General features: G+C 41.6%; 1 protein-coding gene across 1 annotated transcript in view; it reads right to left on the bottom strand.

Moving 5' to 3' along the window:
- WDPCP (WD repeat containing planar cell polarity effector) overlaps positions 1–20578 on the bottom strand; it is a gene marked incomplete at its 5' end in the record, with an annotated part of 94832 nt that extends 74254 nt beyond the window's left edge. The window contains 5 exons of the mRNA XM_009895602.1: positions 1165–1353; positions 5482–6091; positions 14877–15068; positions 19595–19728; positions 20510–20578. Coding sequence (XP_009893904.1) covers positions 1165–1353; positions 5482–6091; positions 14877–15068; positions 19595–19728; positions 20510–20578 — 1194 coding nt within the window. The remainder of the gene's footprint in view (positions 1–1164; positions 1354–5481; positions 6092–14876; positions 15069–19594; positions 19729–20509) is intronic.
- Between the last annotated feature and the right edge of the window lie 1465 nt (positions 20579–22043).

Genomic DNA, 22043 nt, shown 5'->3' on the forward strand with positions numbered 1-22043 from the left:
GCCCCGCTGGGTTTTGCTAATAAAAAAGGAAACAAATTACCATGCCAAATTTGTTAGATTCGCACAGAATCACTCCTCCTGGCCAGAATAAAATCCCGTCTGCTGTAAACAGCGTTAGGGAGCTGCACGGGGGGAAACACACCGACCTCTATTTATAACGTGCGTATTTTTACAAGAGTTTCAAAACCAGCCCTCTTCACGGGTCCTTTTAAAAGCATGTTTTATTTCGAATCGATACGCTAGGTTTTCAATACGGAGAGGTGGGTTTTTTTTTTTTTAAAAATCAGATTCCCCAAAATGGGATAGCTGATAGCTCGGCAGCGATGTAGGACGCCTCGGAGTTTTTCTATCATCAAACACACCAGAATCCTGAGTATTCCTTCTTGGCACAAAAGACGCCCGGTCCCCAGCCGTCTGCCTGCCAGCCTGGGGGATAACACCTTCGCTAAATCAAGGCACTTCAAATCTTGGGAGTCGATTGAGTTTCAAGACAGACAGCAAATCAAGAGGAAGGCATCACACCGGGCTTCAGCGGAGAGGAGCGCGAACCTAAAAGTCATCGCTTCTCGTGAGGGACCCCAGTTACGACTGCAGGGGCCCAGAAGATTACGGTGAGGACAAATGCTATAATCCTAAAGGAGGCAGCAGAGGATAGTGTATTCAAAACCTCTGGATCTTGTAATGAAAGAATGACCCTTCAAAAGCACCTGAAAAACCACACTGGAATCTCTTCTCCCCGTCAGCAAAACTCCTTAAGACGGTGTTGTCTGAGCATGAATATGTAACAAACATTTCAATCCTGTATTAACTAACGTTAGCCTGTAACATAAGCAAATTTATGTAATGTAATAAAGTCACAGCATATATATGATGGTGCTGTATATATATCAAGTCATGCCTGTCCCATATACATATTAAAGTATGCATTATTTTAGAATCACTATTGATACAGATGAACTAAAATGCAATCAACATATGGATCCAGATTTTATAGAAATGACTTGTCTACATACGGCATTCGATTACGAAGTACCATCATCTGGCCGACTGTCCGCATTCTCGCTATTGTCTTCTTTACACAGTCAATAAATACATTGTCCTAACCCACATACGAATCAAGAAGACGCCACCAAACTACATTAAAAAATATAATCAGACCTTTACCTTCTCTGTCTGGTGTGAGCTTTTGTTTAAGAAGGTGATTGACAATGGCACTCAAGCATATATAGCACTGACGACCCATCGTGTTCCAGTTCATGGTGTTCAGGACATTAATTGCCGCGTGTATCTCATCGTAACGAATGTACTGGTGGATGATTTCCACAAGGCCCAGCCGTCCTCTTGTGAGCACACCTTTTACAGGAAATATTAAAACCAAAGAAAGTGTTACGAGCAGGTAAAACAGTAGCTGACTACTTTTCAGCACAGTGAAAAATAACTGCCGTTTGTTAAAATCCGAAAGTTTAAGTTAATGGCTTTCAGTATTTAATTTGTATGTGAGATGATAGCTCTTTATTATCTTGGTAAATATACCAATATATTAAATATACCGATATACTAAATATAGACCGAGGGTGCTTCGGACAGTGGAGAAAAACCATCAGCGAACTTCAGACGTGGAGGTTGGGTGAACGTGGCCAATATCTGCTGGTGACAACACGACAATGAAGTTTGTTTCAAACGTGGTAGAAAAACCTCGTTCCCGCTTTATCATTATTGTTTTGGAGGTAATAAATACATTTTCATGGCACCTCCTTCCTGTAGGGAAAAAATGCTGGACAACGCTAAAAAACGGCATTTGTCTCACACGAACATACCTACGTACACAACTTTACGGCAGCTCAAACGTCAAAGCAGCTCCATTACTCTCCTACTTAGAAAGAGACCGGAATAAATTTACTGCTCCTCTCTCCTTAAATAGAAACATAATGTGATTTTTTTTTTTAATTTATTTTCTCCATTTATATTCTGATGTTGTTTGCCAAAACTAATTTTAAGGCAAAAATTCTGGCGAGAAAGGGAACAAGCTGCATTTCAATATTGATATTAAAGCCGTAGGACGGATGGGGGAAAAAAATAAAGTCTGACACCAGAGAAAAGCAGACCTGATATATAGAAGATGTACCTCCCAGCATTTTCATAAACGTAGTTGTGCATATTGTTTGTGATGTAAAATAAGAGCTGAGCAAAAAAAACCAAAAAAAAAGAGTAGAGGAAAACAGCTGACTATAGCTTGAGGACAAGTAACCTGCCGAGAACTTGCATTACAGATCTGATGCTTTGGGGGAAAAAAGCTTACATATTTATTTCTTGTAACAGAGAAATATTTCAGATTTTTAGTGTCATTAAAGAAAAGACACGGTTGTCTACTGTATTTCACTTTACATTTGCACGTGTCAAAGCCTATGGCCATTATACTGCGCAATAGCCATGTTTAACCCCTGTACCTGTGATGATAATATCTAATTGTTATGGTAGACTTTACTCTTCCTAAATGTTTAGTGTTTTTAAAGTTGGGCAATCTTCACATTAATCACGAAGTGAAGATGAAAATCCTGATTTGCATGCTAATTAAATATAATATTATATTTAAAATGCCTTTCCAGGCCAGCAATGCCGAACCACTGGCACCGGTACCACGTTTGGCATTCTCCAAGATCTGGGTTGACATCAACGACAAGAAGCCGCAACGCTTTTGAAAATGAATTTGGCATTAGACACCAAAAATATTTGCCACGAATGTTTGAGGGTAAATTTAATAGGAACCTTTTCCTGAAATAAATCTGGCTAGACAGCACAATGGAGAATTCACAGAACTTGTCCAAAATCATAATACGTCAGCTGGAAGTTAAAAACATATTTGCCTGTTCTCATTGGCAGAGTTTCTTAACAGTCTTTTATGGGAAACAATTCCAAGCCGTGAGTTAATTACGGATTTTATTTCAGCCCTAAATGCCTGTCTGGGTTTTGCCGTCACGGACCCTTAAATTTTCCGTACGATTTGTATTTGCATTATTTCTTCGATAGCAGAGACCTAAAAACCGCTGAGGTTGGGGAGAGGGGCTGACTGATCACCGCAGCGTTACCTCGGTAGCGCGGCCAACGGAGAAGAAGAGGGGTAAAGCTGAAACTCAGGATGCGACAGAGAACGGGACATTTGCAGACTACAAAAAGAGGGAGGGAGGGACAGAGAGAGCTTTGCCTTCCTCCTAGAAGAGATTTTTTTTTTTTTTACAGCAATTATACAGAATGAATTTTTACGAAGTGATAACTTTCAGCTGTAGAGGTCAACATCTTCCCATTTGGATGCTTGACTTCTCCGGGGTGGTGCGCTTCCAGGCAACCTGCTTGGGAAAAAGAGGTGACAGCCAACTGGCTGCCTAATTGATTTAGGAACGGTGCCCAGGGAGACAGTCCAATTAAGTTTACAAGCTGGCAATTAGCGGGAAAGGCCTCTAAATCCCTGTACTGAGAGCCTGCTTGCCTTGGTAAGAACATAAATGTGCTAAAGATAGCAAGGGGAAAGCTGTGCTTTCCGGAAAGCTGTTGTGAGAAAACCCCACAAGGGAGGGCTGGAGAAAAGCAAGGTAGATGCGGGTAGAGTGCCTTCTGTTTGACAGGTAAGAGGTAATTTAGAGGGGTTTTTTTTTTTTAATGGCCAACACGCATGAAAACATCAAATAGCCGTTATAATTAGTGTTCAACTATTAAACCTGTCGTTGAACATAATGCAGCTGAATTATCTCAAAATAAACGATAACTTGCAAACAGTTTTTTAATAGGGTTGGTTTTTTGGTTTTTTTTTTTTGGATAACCGCAATAATCTGGATCGGCTCTTTTAAAACTATACAGCTCTAAGTCAATCCAGCATTTCTGCTGCTAACATCCTGTTATATTAATTTACCTTTTTTGCAGTGGCACACCTAGTTAAGTTTTTTCAATTCAGTTTTTCAAACGTTTAGGTGTGCAGAACTTTTAGACAGGATTCCCCCCCGCCCCCAAAAAGCACATGCATGTCTCAGTAAGTAAAGAAGTTGATTTTCAACTTTCATTGTCACCTAGTTTTGTTTTGGGCTTTTTTTTTTAAAAAAAAAGGCTTCTTCCTAATCTCAGTAGCTTTATACAAATGAATCATAAAAAAAAAAAAAACAACCAAAACCTCCTGTAAAGGGCAACAAAGGCGATGCTGTTTCCTTGGACAGACAATGGGCAAAATGCTGAAATTTTCCAGGAGGAGTATATTCGACATGGCTGTCTGCCCCGCTCAGACACTGGCTCGGGAGTCGGAAGATTGAAGCACGATTGGTTTTTTAGCTCTCACAGTGGGTTTGCACCACTGTAACTACGCTGACTTGAACGGAATGAATACAGCTCTCACCGATGGGGTTTTTATTCTTAGTGTGGTCACCGACTCGTCGTGGAACTCTTGGAAAGCCTTTTAGCCTTCCTTTACTGCTGCTTGTTATCCCATTTGTAAAATGAAGAGTTACGGCTTTACTCTCCTTACACCTAAACTGAGAAGTGGTATATAAATTTCAAAATTTGTATTAGAATCATAGAATCATGAATGGTTTAGGTTGGAAGGGACCTTGAAGATCACCTAGCTCCACCCCCCTGCCCTGGGCAGGGACACCCCCCACCAGCCCAGGTTGCTCCAAGCCCCGTCCAACCTGGCCTTGAACACCTCCAGGGATGGGGCAGCCACAGCTTCTCAGGGCAACCTGCCCCAGGGGCTCACCACCCGCACAGGGAAGAATTTCTTCTTAATATCTAATCTAAATCTACCTCCTTCCAGTTTGAAGCCATTCCCCCTTGTTCTACCTCTACATGCCCTTGTAAAAAGTCCTTCCTCGGCTCTTAGTACTTTGTCTTTTATTCACAGCTCCTGGCAAACCAGCTGAGAGACCAAACTTCTCTGAAGGTTATGAAAACCTTCCTTCTTGTGTGAAAAGCCTTCAAGGAAAGAAATGGTGTAACTTCACGTACTGAAGCCAGGAAGAACAGAGTATTGGGACAAATGTACATTGTAATGGAAAGGACAGTTGCATCACACATGCAAAAATTAATTTACGAAAGAAAACGGCGTTACTACCCTATTGTTAAATATAGTTTATTTTAGCTTGTTAGGAGTATTACTACAGAATGAATACAACTCCTAAAATGACATACTACAGAGCGAAAGAATTTTCAGTAAGAGAAGTTGTTACGCTTTGTTAGGGTAGCAGGGAACGTAACGGGACCCTGATCCAACAACAGACTGGGGTCCTATTCTGTCAGACCCCATATGAAAAGGTACTAAGTAATTGTGAAACATAATTAACTCCTTGCTTCACATCTTCAGATACCATTGGAACTACCATGGGCACGGTCCCATGTATCTAAAATGAGGGTGTTGCTTTCAAACTACAAAAAAAAAACCCTTGTGAGGTACAGATGTTTCCTTGAGAGCTCAGTGTTCCGCAGATGTGCTCAGCAACTTACCAAGTTTAAAGTGAAGCGCTCCGAAGGGTCCTTTGTCGAATCTGACCAACAAAAGATCGTGAACGTCTGCGCCGTCAGCGCTGGCAGATGCGACTGGAGGAGCAGCCCACTGGATCTGGATGAGGCTGCTAGGCACGTCCAAATGTTTACTGAATTGCAGGGTCGCCTCAGGAGCATAGTCTTGTGCCAAGAGCTGAATTTTAATTGGGGACAGTGCCGTGTCAAAAAGTTGCAGCTCCCCTTGAGAGCTGCCAACCACAAACACAGCTCCAGAAGGGTGGTAGGTTATCAAGGCCGGCAGCAGCTCTGCTTGGGCTAAGAGAGTCACTTGGTTGTAGGCTTCGTACAGAATTATTGACGAATCTTCACAACCCAGGACCAGTTTGTCTTCTGTCGCGTCTCTGCAACAGCTGACGGCCTTGGCTCGTAGCGGTATTCGGGTGACTGCCGCACACTGAATTTTGTTCCTAACACACTTGTAGACGCAGCTGTCGGCCATGGGCTCTCTCTCTGCGGAGACGGAGTGCTCTACCGTGTAAACCTGAGAAGGCTGGTTAGTGCTGAAGCGAGCGTCGAGCGGATCCCATTCTGTACGGACGTAACTCAGAACCTGAAAAAAAAAATAAAAATATCTGAAACGTTTTGGCGGTCATTCGTAACGCTTTATTCTTATTTTGATGATTTAAAAAGCAGACTGCTGCCGATGCACTTTCTCATGGGTCAGCAAGTTCAAACAAACACACATTTTAGAAGTGGAGTTGTAAAATCTACTGGTTTAACTTTTAAAAGGTTAATACCTTTGATTAAAAAACCCTGCGATACAGTTCGAGCCATATTTGTTTGTCCAGAGTATATAATAGGTTAGCAGAATAGAAAATAAAAGAGGGGGTGGTCCTAACAGTGTTGGTGAGAGGAGAAATGAGCAGTTGGCTGATAGAAAAGAATAACTGATTATTCACAAGTGAGGTGGGGGAGAAATCCCAAAAACTTCTGGAAAAAACCCCAATAATAGGTTACTCTGAGCATCACACGTAGAGCATTTTTGATCATTTGCTCTGGGCCATGGTAACAGAAAACATTACACCATAGTGGTAGAAACGATGGCATGTTTAAACAATGTGTGCTATACATTGCCAAATGAGTAGGTGGTAGATGTTCTTTGGTGCCGTATAGCTTTAGATGCAGAAAAAAAAAGAATTTGTGATGGCTGAAAAGGGGGGACCGTTCAGGGGTACTTGAAGGTTGAATGAACCGGAAGAAGAACACAGAAGGCGGCAGAATACAATGCAAAGACAGCAGCTGGCCAAGAGCAAGGATTTGTAGCGTGGAAGCACGGGAAGTACCATAAAGTGATGGAGGCGGCGGTGCAGTCTGATGGAGCTTCACATCCTACAATATGTGGGTTTGAGCGAGAGGTATTACGTGGGATTTGAGCAGGGAAAGTGTGGGAGAAGTACCAGCTGTTAAAAAAGTTACCAACTGGCTTATAAAAAAAACAGTTCTCTGAAAGAGAGGGAAGAAGAATGCCTCTAGAAGGATGAGAGTAGCAGAAATCAGTCAGAAACCTGCCGGTGTTCGTTCATGCAGAAATAAAGAATGAAAGGAAAATGTCAAACCGAGCCAAACCCCACCCTCAGGTGTACCCACGGCATTCTTCACGCTGGAAACTAAAGCTGCTGACCCGCCACTAGTTTTGGAAGCCCCTTCTTTTGAGTCCAGGTGGCGTGCAAGTACCATTTACACAGAAAGGGGGAACAAACGCGATTAAAAGGCAGAGAGAAGGCGAGGGAGGAAGTTTGGAAATTTCAGGTTGAAAACAAGAAATGCACACATAACTTTAAAGCAGTTTCAAGTTGATTTCCCCAGATCATAAGACCGACTGAATGTATAATTTAGCCTTTCATCCTGCAGAGGAGGAGAATAAGAAATTAAGATTATTTTTTTTTGGCATACCACCCATTACTTCAGAAGCAACCGATGAATTTATAAACAAGTTATTCAGGACGTTGATCAGACTGATTAGGATGTTTTGTTTTGACAGTTTACTTATTTTGTCAGCAAAAGGGCTTCTCATTGAAAAGAAAGAAAAAAGGATTCTTGCAATTCTGCAGAGCTGCCGGTTAATACAAAAGTCTTAGCTAGTTTAAGATGAGTAGTCGGGGACATACAAAAAAAAGCACCTAATGCAAAATAATTTAACAGAGAATATTTAATTTGAAATAATTTAATAGAAGAATGCATCCAACTTGTGAAAACCAAGTGAACTGCTTTCAAGGAAGAGTAGCGATCAACGAAGATATCTACCAAAGAGGAAATAAAAGATTTAAATTACTTCTATAGCCTGAAAAACTTTTTCTCGTCTCCACCATCCCCTCGCTAATGACTTAGCCTCCGCAACTAGTCACTTATGCCCACAAGATGTGCAGTGGGTACCGCGCAGACGTTAGAACTGCTGAGACGTGGAGCTTACGAGGGTGTTAAATTGCATAGCAAGGAAACCCTTAAAAGAGGTTATTGTGGACACGGGATTACTGTGACCACAGAGCTCTGTAACCCCAAATAAAGGCAAGGTGAAGTGTTATTAGTTCTTCTGCAGTTTTCCCTAAGAGTATGTCTAGAGACCCAGGTAGCTGCCTTTCAAATATGTGAAATAGAAATCTTGCCCAAGCAAGTCTTCAAAGCTTCCGTAACTTCAGTGAAATGAGCCTTGAGGCCCTCTGGGACTCAGATTTCTGTCTTCCTGTGGCAGGTTTCAATGCACTGCATTATTCATCTCTGTATTTTGATGCAAACCCAGCGTTCCTCTCTGGACACCTCCGCGTAAGCTACAAGCAAGTCATGAAGATCCACACAACACTCAAGCCTACGAGAGGTGAAAGACTGAAGAGAGACTGGCCTTGACGTTTAAGACAATAGAGAAGAAAACACCTGAAAAAAATGGATTTTAGAATTGCATAGGAGTGACCGCTGAAAAACAGCGATGGAAATGGTCACAGAAAAGTAAACGTTGCCATCTGATCGTTCGAGAGCCAGCAACCAAACTGAATCCAATTAATAATTTTGTTCTGCCTTCTTAGAGGAGAAGCGGGACAAAACGTTGCTCGCTACTTTGAATTTAAAAGAAAGCACAACCTTGTATTGTGGAAGGCTAATTTAATGAGCCTTGAGATGAGAAGTTCCCTAGCTTCACAGGGTTTTGAGAGCAGATCCTTGAAACGAAGGCGAGGGTAGGGCTGGTTGCTGTACAGAACGCAATTCTAAACCAGGGAAAAGTTCCCGCGAGGAGAGAAAGACTACTCGCTGCATTTCAAAACGGAAGTTTTGACATAACGTTTAAACAAATTAGGCTTAAAGGGAACTTTTTTCTCGACACCGCTGTTCGCATTCTGGCTGAAAACAAGAGAAACATTTCTCCTTAGATTGGAACAGATAAGCTGCTTCTCATGCATCAGTGGCCTCATGTGCCTCTTGGAGGAAGAGTACCAAGCCCAGAGACCTCTTTGTTCTGGTTTCCAGTTTTGCTGAATGTAACCGGTATTTGGCACTCTGAAGGGGGGGAAAAAAAATAATGGATATTCTCTTTCATCTGAGAGGGAAGATTTGAGTTTCTCTGTCAGAAGTGACTTTTATTATTAATTCTTCATGCCACTAACCAGAAAACTAAAGCGGAGAGATACAAAGCTACAAAAACATGTTAATAAGGCTTAAGATAATGCTTTTGAAAAATAAGAACTCCAAAAATCAAAACATCTTTTTTTTTTTTTTTCCCCCCAAGAAGATGGTACTCCATCGCCTGCCAATGGTTTTTCAATCTGGGAAGCAGCCACGCGCCAGTGAATGTAGTGCACGTAGTGCGTGAGCAGTCCGTTTAAAAGAACCTGCTGGGATTCCCTCCCGGTGAGCAGTACTCCTCTGGAAGCCTAAAGGGGAACGTTAAAACAGCAATATATATCTTGAAGTTAACCAAACGTTCGCTTGGGGAAGGGGAAGGCAAAAGCTGGAGGAGATCCCCGGCAGCGGGTAGGACAGGTGCTGGATTTGCCGAAACGAGGAGAGGGCAGCGGATCGACAAAGACCGAGCCGTACTATCACACGGCGCGGCGTTGAATCCCATTCCACGTTAAGCGCTTTCCATACATCTCGGGACTAAGCAGTTAGCCCTGGATTTCAAGGGGAGATTTCTGGAGGTACTCTGCATGAAGGAAAACCAATTACTTTCTGTAAAATACATAACTAAATAATAATAATTAATAATAAAAAATATTAAAAGTCCTTTTTAGTATTGTGACATGCACGCTACAAAAATGTAGGAAATGTATTTCAATACTGTCCACACAATTTAGGCACATTTCCCTTATTACCGTGGCAGTTGTGCACCATTACAGCGCATTTCGGCTCATCAGCGGCACGAGGGACACGATCCACGTCAAGGGCTCAAACCGTGGAGTCAGAAATCGCAACGATCCAAGTAAAAGAATCTGTTAATCTTAGTAAATAAGGGGCCTGAATTATGCTAGTTAAAATACTTTCTTTCGGTTTAAAGTTGAAAGAAATAATAGCACTGGCTTGTGTGGGTAGTATCACTCTCTTCAGTGCAAATCTTTGAACACTTAAAATTGAAGTATTTTGCATAGAGTGCTGGGAAAGGATAAAGTCCACATATCAAAACAAATAAGAGTTTTAACCAGTAGTTCTTAAGCAGAAAATTGGCTTACCAGGCAGATACAGAAAAGAAAACAAAAGAAACAGAGAAATAAGCTTGCTGTGACTGAATTGTGTGTCTTTCAGATGGGAAAAATGTTTGATTTATTTTATGGGTGTTAAAAAAAAACAACGCTTCTTTAATTTCACACAGCCAGGCTCCAAATAACAACAAACACTTTAATTAGAAATGTAGAGTGGGAAGCGCAGCGCACGCTAGAGTAAAACAGTTTTAAATACAGCACTGTGAAGACAGAAGAAAAAAAAAATACAGTCCTATTTTTAAACATTTCTAAAATAAAAATGCAAGGCTCCTGCTCTAGGTTACTTATTCGCCTGCGTTGTATTTGCAGTCCCACACGCAATCTTATTACTTAGATCTTCAGCCGACGTTTATTCTCATTTTCTTTCAAAACGTATCGTCATCGTCTTTATCCCGTATTATTCATTGAACTTTTAACCCAACGTGACATCGAGGATTTGACATTCTTTGCTGTACGTGTGCGAGAGGTATTTCAGCTATTCACTCACACGCCGTAGCCGTTTCTTCCGAGCGCTGCAGTCATTGTAGGATAGCTCACTCCTAAAAGACCCACCGTGTTTATTTCGCGAGTTTGAGGCACAACGTGGAAGCAATAACTATGAAATCTTGTCTCTCGGGAGAAAGAGAAATCATATTTTCTCCCAGGCAAATTATTTTTTTCCACGAGATTGAAGTATAATTTCAGTCATTCGCACTAGCACTAAATGGAGTGAAAATAAACATGGCAAAGACAAATGCAAAGTACTACAGTAACTAAGCCCCGGCATCATCACCTCCTGGTAATTTATGTTTGCAGAATAAAGTTCATGTTGATTTTAACACGACTTTCTCTCAAAGCATTTAATCCGAGGATGATTTCACATCAGATCCTCTTTATGCAGAGCAAATGGTTCAAAATGATTTCTGGAAGATTCCTCTCCTGGTTTCGAAATCAAAACACCGGCATTATCTCCGCAGGGAGACAATTGAAATAACGTCCTCGATCATTGGTACTTCAACAAAGAAGAAACAAACAAATCCCCGACTAATTAAATAAATAAATGGGAGCACGGATGAGTTTCCCAGAGGAAACCCATGCAGGCAAGAGAGCAGACAAAGGTTCCACAGGCACACAGTGCTGCAGCAACGCGAGTCCCCACGCATAAACATACACGGCCCACCGGAGCGAAGTCGTGTGTTAAACAGAAAAGCACTTTTCTTTCTTCAGGGGAGGATTCCTCCCCAAAACCTAGAGCATTTAACAGAGTAAACACTGATCTCAGATGAAAAAAATAAAAAAAAAAAAGGGAGTAAACCAAGCCAAGATGTGCAAGGAAAAAGTACTTTCTGGTTTTAGAGGAATGACGTCTACCTTTAACCTTAATAGTTGCAAACGTTAAAACATAAAGCCACCCAGCACAATTCCAATCCCGTTTACAGCCTGTTGAAAATGTAAAATGCATATTTCCTCCATGAAGTTGAAAAGCTGCGTTAAGCACGCAATACCCCAAACGCTGTACGTGCAACGGGAATCATGCCAACGCAGAACGCGCAGGTACGGGACAGCATCCCGGTTGAGTCGCCTTGTCCCAGAGCTGTTCCTCTCCTAATAAGCGCTCTTCTGGTGGCCAGCGAACACCACCCCGAAAACTCTTCCAGGGAGGAAGCAGCATCCCCTAAACACCCCGTTTCCCTTCGCTCTGCCACACCAACAGGCGTGTTGGCAGCCGGCACATCTTCCTGCGGGTTTCGTAGGTGGGCACCAAGGGTCTACACAACAGCTGTGGGCAGCACCCGCTCATCTCCCCAGGCTTGGATTACTTTTTCATAAACCCAATGTGCCAAACATACGGGTTAGACATTCAGCAATCCCCGCTTTTCTCTTAATTCTAGACAATAACGCTGTCCCATCCAAGCGATGCTACTATTTTCAAGTAAAATGTTGGTATTACTACACTTCTTTTTGATAAATGCTCCACACCGAATCAGTTCATGCTTCTCATCCTTCTTCTTCTGTTGACAATAATTATTTACCGGGAGAAAATGCACGTTATTGGTCAAATATGATAAATATGGATTTACTTTCATGCATAACAATGGCACATCACGTTTTTCTTCCAGGTCTATATCTGAGGAACTCTAGAAATGGTAAGGGAGTAGAGGCAACTAAGCATGCTTACAGAAACACTATATTTTTGGGGTATCTGACCTAGTTTAGAAGCTGCCTAGAAACACTACCTATGCTTTTGCTCATGTTTAAGCTATCAAATGACCCTCAGAAGTTCAGGGTGTTAAGTTAAAGTTCCCCTCCAAGACTCTGCAGGGGAAAAAGGCACTTCAGTTAATTGCCGACTGGGGGTCGACGCTTCTTCTAGAGCTGCTGGGTTATGACATCCCCCGTCCACGCACGGGAATTTCAACTACCGCCCGTAAGGAGCGCTAGAGAAATCATGGAAAAAAAAAAAAAAAAAAGAAAAATCAACAACAAACAGTACCACAGGTTATACACATCACGGATACACAGGGGAAGCGTATAGGCAGAGCGTCTTAAGCCTTTACACAGCAGCCCACTGAGCATCCAAGAGATAAAAACATGGAACAGCCTAATTGGCGAGATAGTTTGTGATCTATATACCACTAAGGTTTCCATAGGCCTGGCACAGCACTCGCTATTTTATTGCCAAATACAGGAAAAGAAAGTTCATCCAAAGATCTTAGAATTAAAGCAGACAAGTACAGTCAAAGGATGAGAAAAGGGAAAGCAACCAAACAGTTAAATCTGGCAGTTCTGCTTTTAAAAATCATTTTCTTCTATTTATATTACAATATGGGTTAAATTAAAAGGATTATGAGTTTAGGCCTAAAGGCTGAGGGAATGCTTATTATCGTTATTGTGTTAAGCACCAGTGATGTGCTTGGGACTATACTAGACAGCCTCAGCCCTGAGCAATTTAAGAGTCTGAACCAGAAAAGGATAAAACAAGGTGCATTGGAAGATGCTGTAATTTGGAAATCTCCCTACAATATATAAAATGAAACGGAGAACGCTTTAAAGTGACCGGGTGGTTTCTGTGGATTTCTTAGAAGCAATAAGTCTCGAAAAAAACCTCAGAAAACAGAGATTGTAAACTGCTACGTTGGCATTCGGGAGCTTTCCGGAAGAGGTGGGGACGAACCAAAAGGCATGAGAACGTCGCTGCCAGAACCCAGGTGTCCCCGGTAAGAAAGAAGATGTGAAATGTTAGTAAGGCTGAGCTTTCGTACCATTGAACTGGCGCGGGGGTTAGGCTGAAAACACTCGCAAAGAAGAGACGCGCGTTTCAGCTACCCGAGCCATTTTTTAGAGGTGGTTGGGCATAGCTGCAGGGGGAATCGCGAACCGCAGGTGGGTATCAGGCAGAGGAGAGAGATGAGTCAAAGATGACCGCCGGTGGAGAGAGGTCAATTGAAAAGAAGTAAAGGCGGCAGAACTGGAGGTAATTCGAACTTAAATTCTACAGGGACTAATGACTGAAATAAGAAAAAGCTGTCTCAACTACCCTTTTTTTTTTTTTTTTTTGGCTTTCAATACATAGAAAATCCCAAGGGAAAAAAAACCCTCACTGAAATGAATATTAGTTATCAAAGCAATAATTCCAAGACATTAAAACATTTACATCGTCCCTAATTAAAGAGAACAGGATGTTGTTTATAAGAGCAGCTTATTCTAAAGTGTTACTTAGGGTTTTTCCCCACAGGGAAACAGCCTGTAATAGGTGCTCCAAAACAGCTATTCCCCAGCTGAACCTCAAGTTTGTGCTCTTCTCCCACAGTCAGTGCCTTTTTAGTCCATATTAGCAGTGGCTTAAGCTAAACTAAAAAGAAAACTCCAAATATAGGAGCATCTATATGAGATGCTGGTCCAGAACAGCTTTTCCATTTTAAATTCAGGCGCCGGTTCTTTTCACAGTATGCCCAGGTAGCTTCATCTTTAAGGTTTTTACCGAACACAAGGAACTGGTTTCAGGTATTCTTAAACAGAAGAAATAAAGAAGAAAGAGATGAAATGGAAAGATCTGCCTAGAAAGGTAAAGCTAAGCAAGTGTCAGAAAGAGGGTCAGCTCGGAGCCTTGTTCTAACTTGTAGCTCACGTTCCCACCTGTGGATGGGGAATTTTGTGTTTTTCTTTAAGAAACAAAATCGGTCCTTGATGTGATCAGTACTTATAGCAACAATTTAAGCAGCAGCATCTGGGTGTAGCTAAAATTTGACAATAAACCACCTGAAATAGCTGTGAAATGCCTATCAGTTATCATTGCAGACTACGTAAAACAACTGCATTCGACAAGCACGCAACAGCTACAGTTCCTCACTCAGATTCAAGTTTTCTAGCGGTACTGACGCTTTTTAGCATCAGCAGCTCCAAAGCTATTCCGTTATAAGGACCTCACTTCCTCGCTACGTTTCTCAGATTGCCAGTTTTGATGTGGAAAAGGTAAACGTACCAACTAAGGTGCTTTTTTTTCCATTGCAAAACGAGCTTTGGCTTTTCAGATTAGAATGGCTGCTCTGCCTTTCTTACACTTTCAGCACATCTGTCCTTCGTGTCTGCCCGCATACGCCTTTACAGGTGGAACAGTTCTTTCGTTAACAAATGCGAAAAATGATGTAAGAAGAGAGTTCGGCACTTTACCTCCAATTTGCCGTGCGCACAGCCTAACAGCAATAGGTTGGCTCTGTCCCTCTCACGGGAAATAGGCGACCAAGGCCACGCTCCATGGCTAACGGCTGACCACCAGCAAATGACCATATCTTGCGTACCGTTTATTGCCAGGTGACGTGTCATCCTTCTACCTTCCGGCCCAAGCAGATCAATGTAAGAAATCTGATGGAAGGAAAAAAAAAAAAAAAAAAGAAAATGCAGGAAAACGTTTGAGGTGATGAAATAGCACAGTAGGAGCAATTGGGAGCGTTTACTTTGGATGTGTGAAAGAACGTATATATATACAGAGAGGACTGCGTAGGAATATCTTCATATAGGCTGTCTGTAAATGTAAAAAAATATCTCCTCGGACGGAAAAAGACACGCTCACACTTTTATCTGCGGGGAGGGGATTGGGAAGGAAAGGCATGTGAGTTAAGAAGGAATTTACTGCAATGACTCCAATCAATACCAAAATGTACAGTCATGGTTGCTTGACAGCATCGACCTACACGTAGGATTTAAGCTTAGCCATATTAAATGACAAGTTCTGCAAAGCTGACCAGGGAGCTAAGGCTAGTGTTTAAGACGTAATCAAATATTAAATATATTCAACAGTGTTTGAGCAAACATATATCTTCCTTTTTCCTCCCTAAATTAAGGAATCCAGATACAAGCCTCCGCTTTGCAAGAGAATATATACTTCTCTGCATAATGTGGATGAGCTACAGCATCATGCGTAAAGTTTATGCAGCTCTTGAGAATTGTGCCTCCTTTCTCAGGAAGGATTTGCGGAATTTATTATTCAAACTCTGTTATTTTGGAGCATGGTTATTTGAAAACATGAGCGGTGCACCATCTGGGTGACACATGCCAAGGAAATATAGATTGCACCGCATTTCTGCTTAAGGAATTAATGGAAGGTTGATAGCTAGGGGAAAAAAAAACTATCTTGCCATTGCTGGTCAGCAATAATCGAACCACTTTCTGGGGATTAAGCGCATGGCTAAGCCTACTGGACCAGACACTAGCAAAGGGCAGGGGGTCTTCTTATCAGAGAAATGCTTCTGGAGCCAGTCTCACTACATGACAGATTGCTTTCATATTCCTGTCTGCAAGGCAACAAAGGATGGCAGTAATGCGATAATGCCAGAGTGCAATGGGTGTTAAGAACCCGTTGCATTTATGTATTGTATTTAGTAAATAATCAGGCTCATCCAAATTGTGATCTCACCACTCAACCAAGGCCATTAAAATCAAGGTTAATGCTTTAATAATCCTTTGCCGGTTTTTTTATACGGTCAAAAAGAACCCTTTTCTATTTGCATGGTCATAATATTATTGACCTCTTCATCCCCTGAATACACATCAAAAGGAACTGAAATCAAAGTAATTACCAATGTTGTTCTCTCACGGTAAACATTTAACTCCTTGTACTGTCTCCTCCTTCAGTAAATTGAAATGGATTAAAAAAAACCACAGACGGGACAAACTTGCCAAAGGTCAGTATTTGCAGAATATCCTGTCTTTGACTTGTCAAAATACTCTTTAGAAGTGTAAAGATAAAACGTACATAAAAGTTAGCAGGTAGCTGACACTTGAATTAAAGCTATATATAACGAGTTGATTTGGTGACAACGCACTGATTAGGATGGAAAAACACAAATACTTTCACAGATATTAATTAGTGCCGTATTGCAGAGTTACCTGTTCGTAATAGTTTCACCTGTCATAACAGTCAGAAATCTTTCGTAAACCTTTACATCTCGCATTAGACGTGGCACTGCCAAAGGTGGGCTAACGCCACTGAGAAAACGCAGACGGTAAGAGTTGTTTTTACATTTTGCTGCTCTTAAGGCTGTAGAGATTCAGTCAATAAGTCTTCCTTTCTTTTGTCAAAGTGTAAATTAAATCCAAGGTGGCATCGGTTGGAAAGGAAGAGGACAGAGAAAGTAATTCTTCCCCTTAGGTATGTATCGTGTGAAAAAAAGAAAAGACTTTTGGATAAATATCAAATTGCGAGGAGAAAAGCGTGGTTGACTTGTTCTTATTACTACTAGCACTCCGGCAACCCAGTACTGCCTCACGTTCCCTGCCAATTTTGCCCACCATGAGGCTGGACCGTGAGCAGTGTGATGTTGCTTCCAGCCAGGTACCAAAGAAATGACAAGGTAAGTACGACGGAAATTTAATTATATCATCACATATGATCGGAAGCAAGCATTTCCCTCATGTTAGAAATGGGAATTTAAACCCAAATACTACGTACTCTTCTCAAGGCTGTACCAAATGTCAGAGGCAGAGATGAAGGTTACACTCAAATTCTCTGAATCTTAGCTCCCCGTTTTAATCCCGTGGCAGTTTTATACCAGGGCAAGCCACCTTTTCACTCAATTTCTCTTGGAAAAAAATCAAAATCAACACTAAGGGACTGGTTTTTTTTCCTAAAGCCTGTATTGTTGCAAGTTTGCACACTTGCAATTGAGGAGCATCTTTTGTTTCTTTTGTTACAACTGATCGCGACGCTACTGTTGACTGCGTCTGTGATCTTTTAGCTTCTGTAAGTTTGACCAAAAGCAGCCCTAAAGAACTCTAATTCAATGCAGAGAGCTGACATAATATTATTGCAGCAGTGAATAATACTTTCTGCTGGCTCACGCCGGTGCAATTTTGAAGATAATAAAAATTATATTTAGCTGCCTAACTAGCGAGCTTCACACAAAAGAACATTCAATTAAAAAATGCAAATGCCTTTTTTTGGCTGGCAAAGCAATAATCCATAGTGATTCCCACTGATTTCAAGAGAAAGCAAAGTTAACATTGAACACGGAGGCGTTTCTAGAAGCTCAGCTGTGTCAGCAAAGAACTGAACATAACAACCCTATTAAGGAGTACAGCAGATATTTCTGGTTTCCGAGGGCAGAGAGAGTTTTCTATGGATTAGGCTCTCCTTCTTTCCCAAGAAAAAAAAAAAAAAAAAAAAAGCCGCAACCATGAGACCCAAAACGCACCCAGCGATACCCAGGATGAAAATCTATTTTCTAAACGTAATTTAAGTGAGGAGCTATGGCTCTCACAATTAAATGAGGAAGGTACTCTTCAGCTCACGACTTCTTCGTTAAAGATAAAGCTATTCAAAAAGACCACCCTGGACCACACACCGCCCTCGCTTCTAAAGCACGACCTTTACAGACACCGTAGGCCAGGCACAAGCACCCGTAATTTTAAAGTAAACGACGTATCAGCTCAGTTCCCGGTGAACAGTGAACTGTCTCAAATCCACGTTATAGAGGTTGGATCAATCTCGCAAACACAAGTCATTGCTGAAAAGAGGCCCTGAACTGAAACAGCCTGGAAAATGTATTAGATATTCATCCTAGCAGAAAATATTTCTACCAAGCAAGTTAAAAGGGAATACGGCAAAACTTAAATTAAACACATCCTTAAAAAGCTTGCCTTGCAGATGCAAACTCCCCTTATGTGAGGAAGCGAAATACGGAGGGGTTGTCAAGGGGAAAATATTTGCTAGCAGTGGATTGTTTTCCTTAATATTTATCCAGTCTGAAATAAACACAAACTCTCCCTTTTGCTTACTACATCTTTCGACCTTTCTTGGGCAAAGGCTTCTCTCTCCTTCATTCTTGCAGCGAATTCTACGCAGCCCCTTTCCTGCTCCGCCCGGTCAAAGTTAATTGCCTTTGGCTGATTATTTTGTCGTCCTGTTGGAGCACCGAGCGCTTCCACCGAAGGTCAGCCCCCTGCCCCCATGTCAAAGGGCTGACGGTCGAAATAAGTTACGTCTAGGCAGACCCAATCCACCCCAAGACACGGTGTAATTCAGTTTGAGATGAGCTGGTTTTCACCCACATCCAAACCGGCTAGTTTAAAGCCAGCTCAGATACCCCCAGACTACCTTTCCGCTACTGCTGTGATGGGTATAGATACACCCATACACAAAGGGCTGGGGGGGGGGAGAAAAAAGGAGTATTTTCATCGTCACTGCGGAAGCGGTGAATTGAGATACAGAGGCACCAAGTCACTTGCCGAAGGTCACGCACATCCTTTGTCAGCGGCGAGAAACTCCGCTTCTGTATCTTGAGTCCTAGCTCAGCGGCTTAATTGTAAAACCAGCTCTCCCAACAATAGCGTCACCGTAACTAGAGGGAAAATTAAGATTTCTGCAAAGAATTACAACAGTCTTGGAGCTCAGGCAGACGACTGAATTATCATAACTTCATGAGTTTGTGTATATCAGCCGAGCCATAGTAATTGACCATGCGTGCATTTTTAGCCCACAGCAAACAAGAGGTAAAACACATTAGCTTAAATCCTTTACACTGAGGTTTACCATTACAGATTTCGCTTCATGCTTGTTAGATGCTGAGAATGTGCAAAGGGTCAGTTACTGCTGCTCAACTGACAGGAGGTAATCTGTTAAGCAGGGGTAACTCAACTGTGCGGCTCAGCCCTTAACTGAAATACGGTAGAAAATTGGATCCCTCTTGGCACAGTATTTTAATTAATTAACTCAGAACGCCATGTAATTTTTTTTTTTTTGACTTTTCAATGACTGCCGGTTTTAGAATTGGAGCTGTTCTCATCGGTTATATAAAGGTTTGCAATTTATACCGCTAGACGTTATCAGCAAGCACCAGCGATTCGCGACGTGAAGTTACTGCAGTATTTACAGTCACCAACGACAGCTATACCTTAAAGTCCAAACAAGAGAGTTTTTCCAGTCTCTTGTTTACATCGGGAGAATCCATCTTCTTTGTAAACTGAATAAAGCAGAGTTGGTTATGGTCCTCAAATGACAAGATGATGAAATTGTCCGTAAGAACAGCTGAAAAACAAATAAAACTTGTCACCACCGCAATACCTGTTTGTAGGAACAAAACGCATTACTGAGCCCTCCACCGAGACACTGCAAAAAGCAATTTTTTCTCAAGACAGTGTCTTAAATATTACACTGAAGCCTCCGTAATCTCCTAAAAGACATCAATGTGTCACCCTGCCAGGACTTTCTTGGAAATGAGAAATAAAGCCTAGGGAGTACTCCGCTTACATACACCTGAATAAATTATCTCATACCAAGTCACCACTGCTTCGAAAGATATATGTTTTACGCCCTTCCGCCTTCATTTTCATTTCGGTTCAACCTTCAATTCTTTTTTTTTTTTTTTTTTTTTTCTCCGTATGAACATCCACCGGTATTTCAGAGATGCACTGCTCGGGTTAAGGATGATAAATGCCAATTAGTCCTTGAGGTTTATCCGGTATTTTGACATCGTTAGGTGCCGGGTGCTGCTGCAGAGGCCGAGGAGGCTGTCCCATCCAGGATTATGCTTTAGGGGTTTGTTGAAAGCTTCACGTGGGGCTACCCAAACCATACAGGTAACTGGGATGGAACCCTTGGAGTCTGGGAAAGCGCAGTGGAATCCCCACTGTTACCCTAAGGGGGTGTTAAACCAAAATAGTCCCCTAGAAAAGTGAATAACTAATTTGAGGATGAAAATTAATCAGACAACAGCATCTAGGATTTTCCCCAAGTGTTATCCAGTGGCCACAGGTAAAGAGATGTCTGAGAATGAAGCGAGTCATGGGGGTAACTAGTACCAGCTCACCAAAGAAAGGGTCATGAGAATCAGGTTTAAAGGCAAGATGTTTTCGGAACGTAAATGCGGGATCTTCCGCTAAAAGGAAAACACCACAGAAAGCGGAACCGGATTTAAAAACAAACAAACAAAACCCCGCGGAACAACCCTGAAAAAGGAGGGAAAGAAAAAAAAAAAAAGGATTTGTGACTCATAGCCTAGACTTAACGTATTTTATATATCCTTAAGTAGATCGACAGTGTAGTCGTCCACGTAAGCAGCGAAAACTGGCTACTCCGCTTTGCTTTGATTCCGCCTGATTTACAACCAGTTTCTTTTTCCCATAGTCATGTACTGGCACAGCGCTGCAGTATCTGGTATGCAAATACCGAAGGGTAAAGTTGAAAGCCAAATAATTGCCTTTGAAATGCAGCATTAACACTAGCTTTATTTTTTTTTTAGGGGGGGGGGAGAGAAATGGTGATAAAATATTTGACAGGGTGAGTCAGAAGCTCTAACTGAGATCCGAAACACACCGGAAAATTCAAAGGCACTGAGTATCCTCAATAGGTACGCAGATAAAATATTTTGACACCCTTCACAGGCACAGTTTACATTAAAGATGACCTAAAGCACACCTCGGATGCTTCTGACATTTGTTTTGGCTGAAGGAAAGCAAGCGGGATGCCACCAGCCCTGCGCAGGTGTGAACCAGGTTCCCAGTCCTTATCGATTCCCAGCAGCCGCGGATGTCTGGGGCAGGAAGAACCTCAGTGCCGCAAAACAATTTAGAAACACGAGAAATACCCTTTTCTCTTACGAAAGCAATTTTTCCTATAACCTCTACTTAAATTTATTTTTTAGTTTTGCCTATAAACAATAAAAATCAGGAGGACTTTATCAGAGGCAGGCGGATTATAAATGCGATCTTAATCCTGTATTTTGTACACCTTTATTCCAAATGTTAAGAGGACACGCGACTCTTGAGTTAGAATGACAACATTTCGCAAGTAAATTTGACAGATTGTGATCTTATCCATTTCTACATCTACACAGTCGTTAAAATAAGAACTATTCTTTTTATACAAACTTTTCTGTATTAAATATCGAATTTCTTTCAGCTAACTTGATAATCACAGCCCTAATTCCAAGCCAGATTTGGAAAGATATGCAATTACGTTGGATTAAAGTGAATTTATTCTAGGACAACGTTATGTTGGGGTTCTCACATAAGGATAGTTCAGTATAAAAACTGGTATTTTCAGCGCTATTTGTGTGGGTAACAAAAGTATCTTCTTTTGTTGTTCATAAAAAAAAACCCCAATGTATCGCAATGACAGGTATTATGGGGTTTGCTTTTGTTGAACAGAAGCCGTCCTGCGTCACCTTCAGATATGGGCATCACTAAACACGGAGGTTTAAGAAATTCCTGAATAAGTGAAAATAAGGACAAACCATTATAAAGCGTTATTTATAGCAATTTGAGTGGTATGACTGTAGGAAAACATATTTGTTGCTTTAGTTGTACGCTTTTTTAGGTAGTAGCAATTTAAAAAAAAAATAA

Source organism: Charadrius vociferus, unplaced genomic scaffold, assembly GCF_000708025.1.
Source record: "Charadrius vociferus isolate BGI_N301 unplaced genomic scaffold, ASM70802v2 scaffold372, whole genome shotgun sequence".
NCBI lineage: Eukaryota > Metazoa > Chordata > Aves > Charadriiformes > Charadriidae > Charadrius > Charadrius vociferus.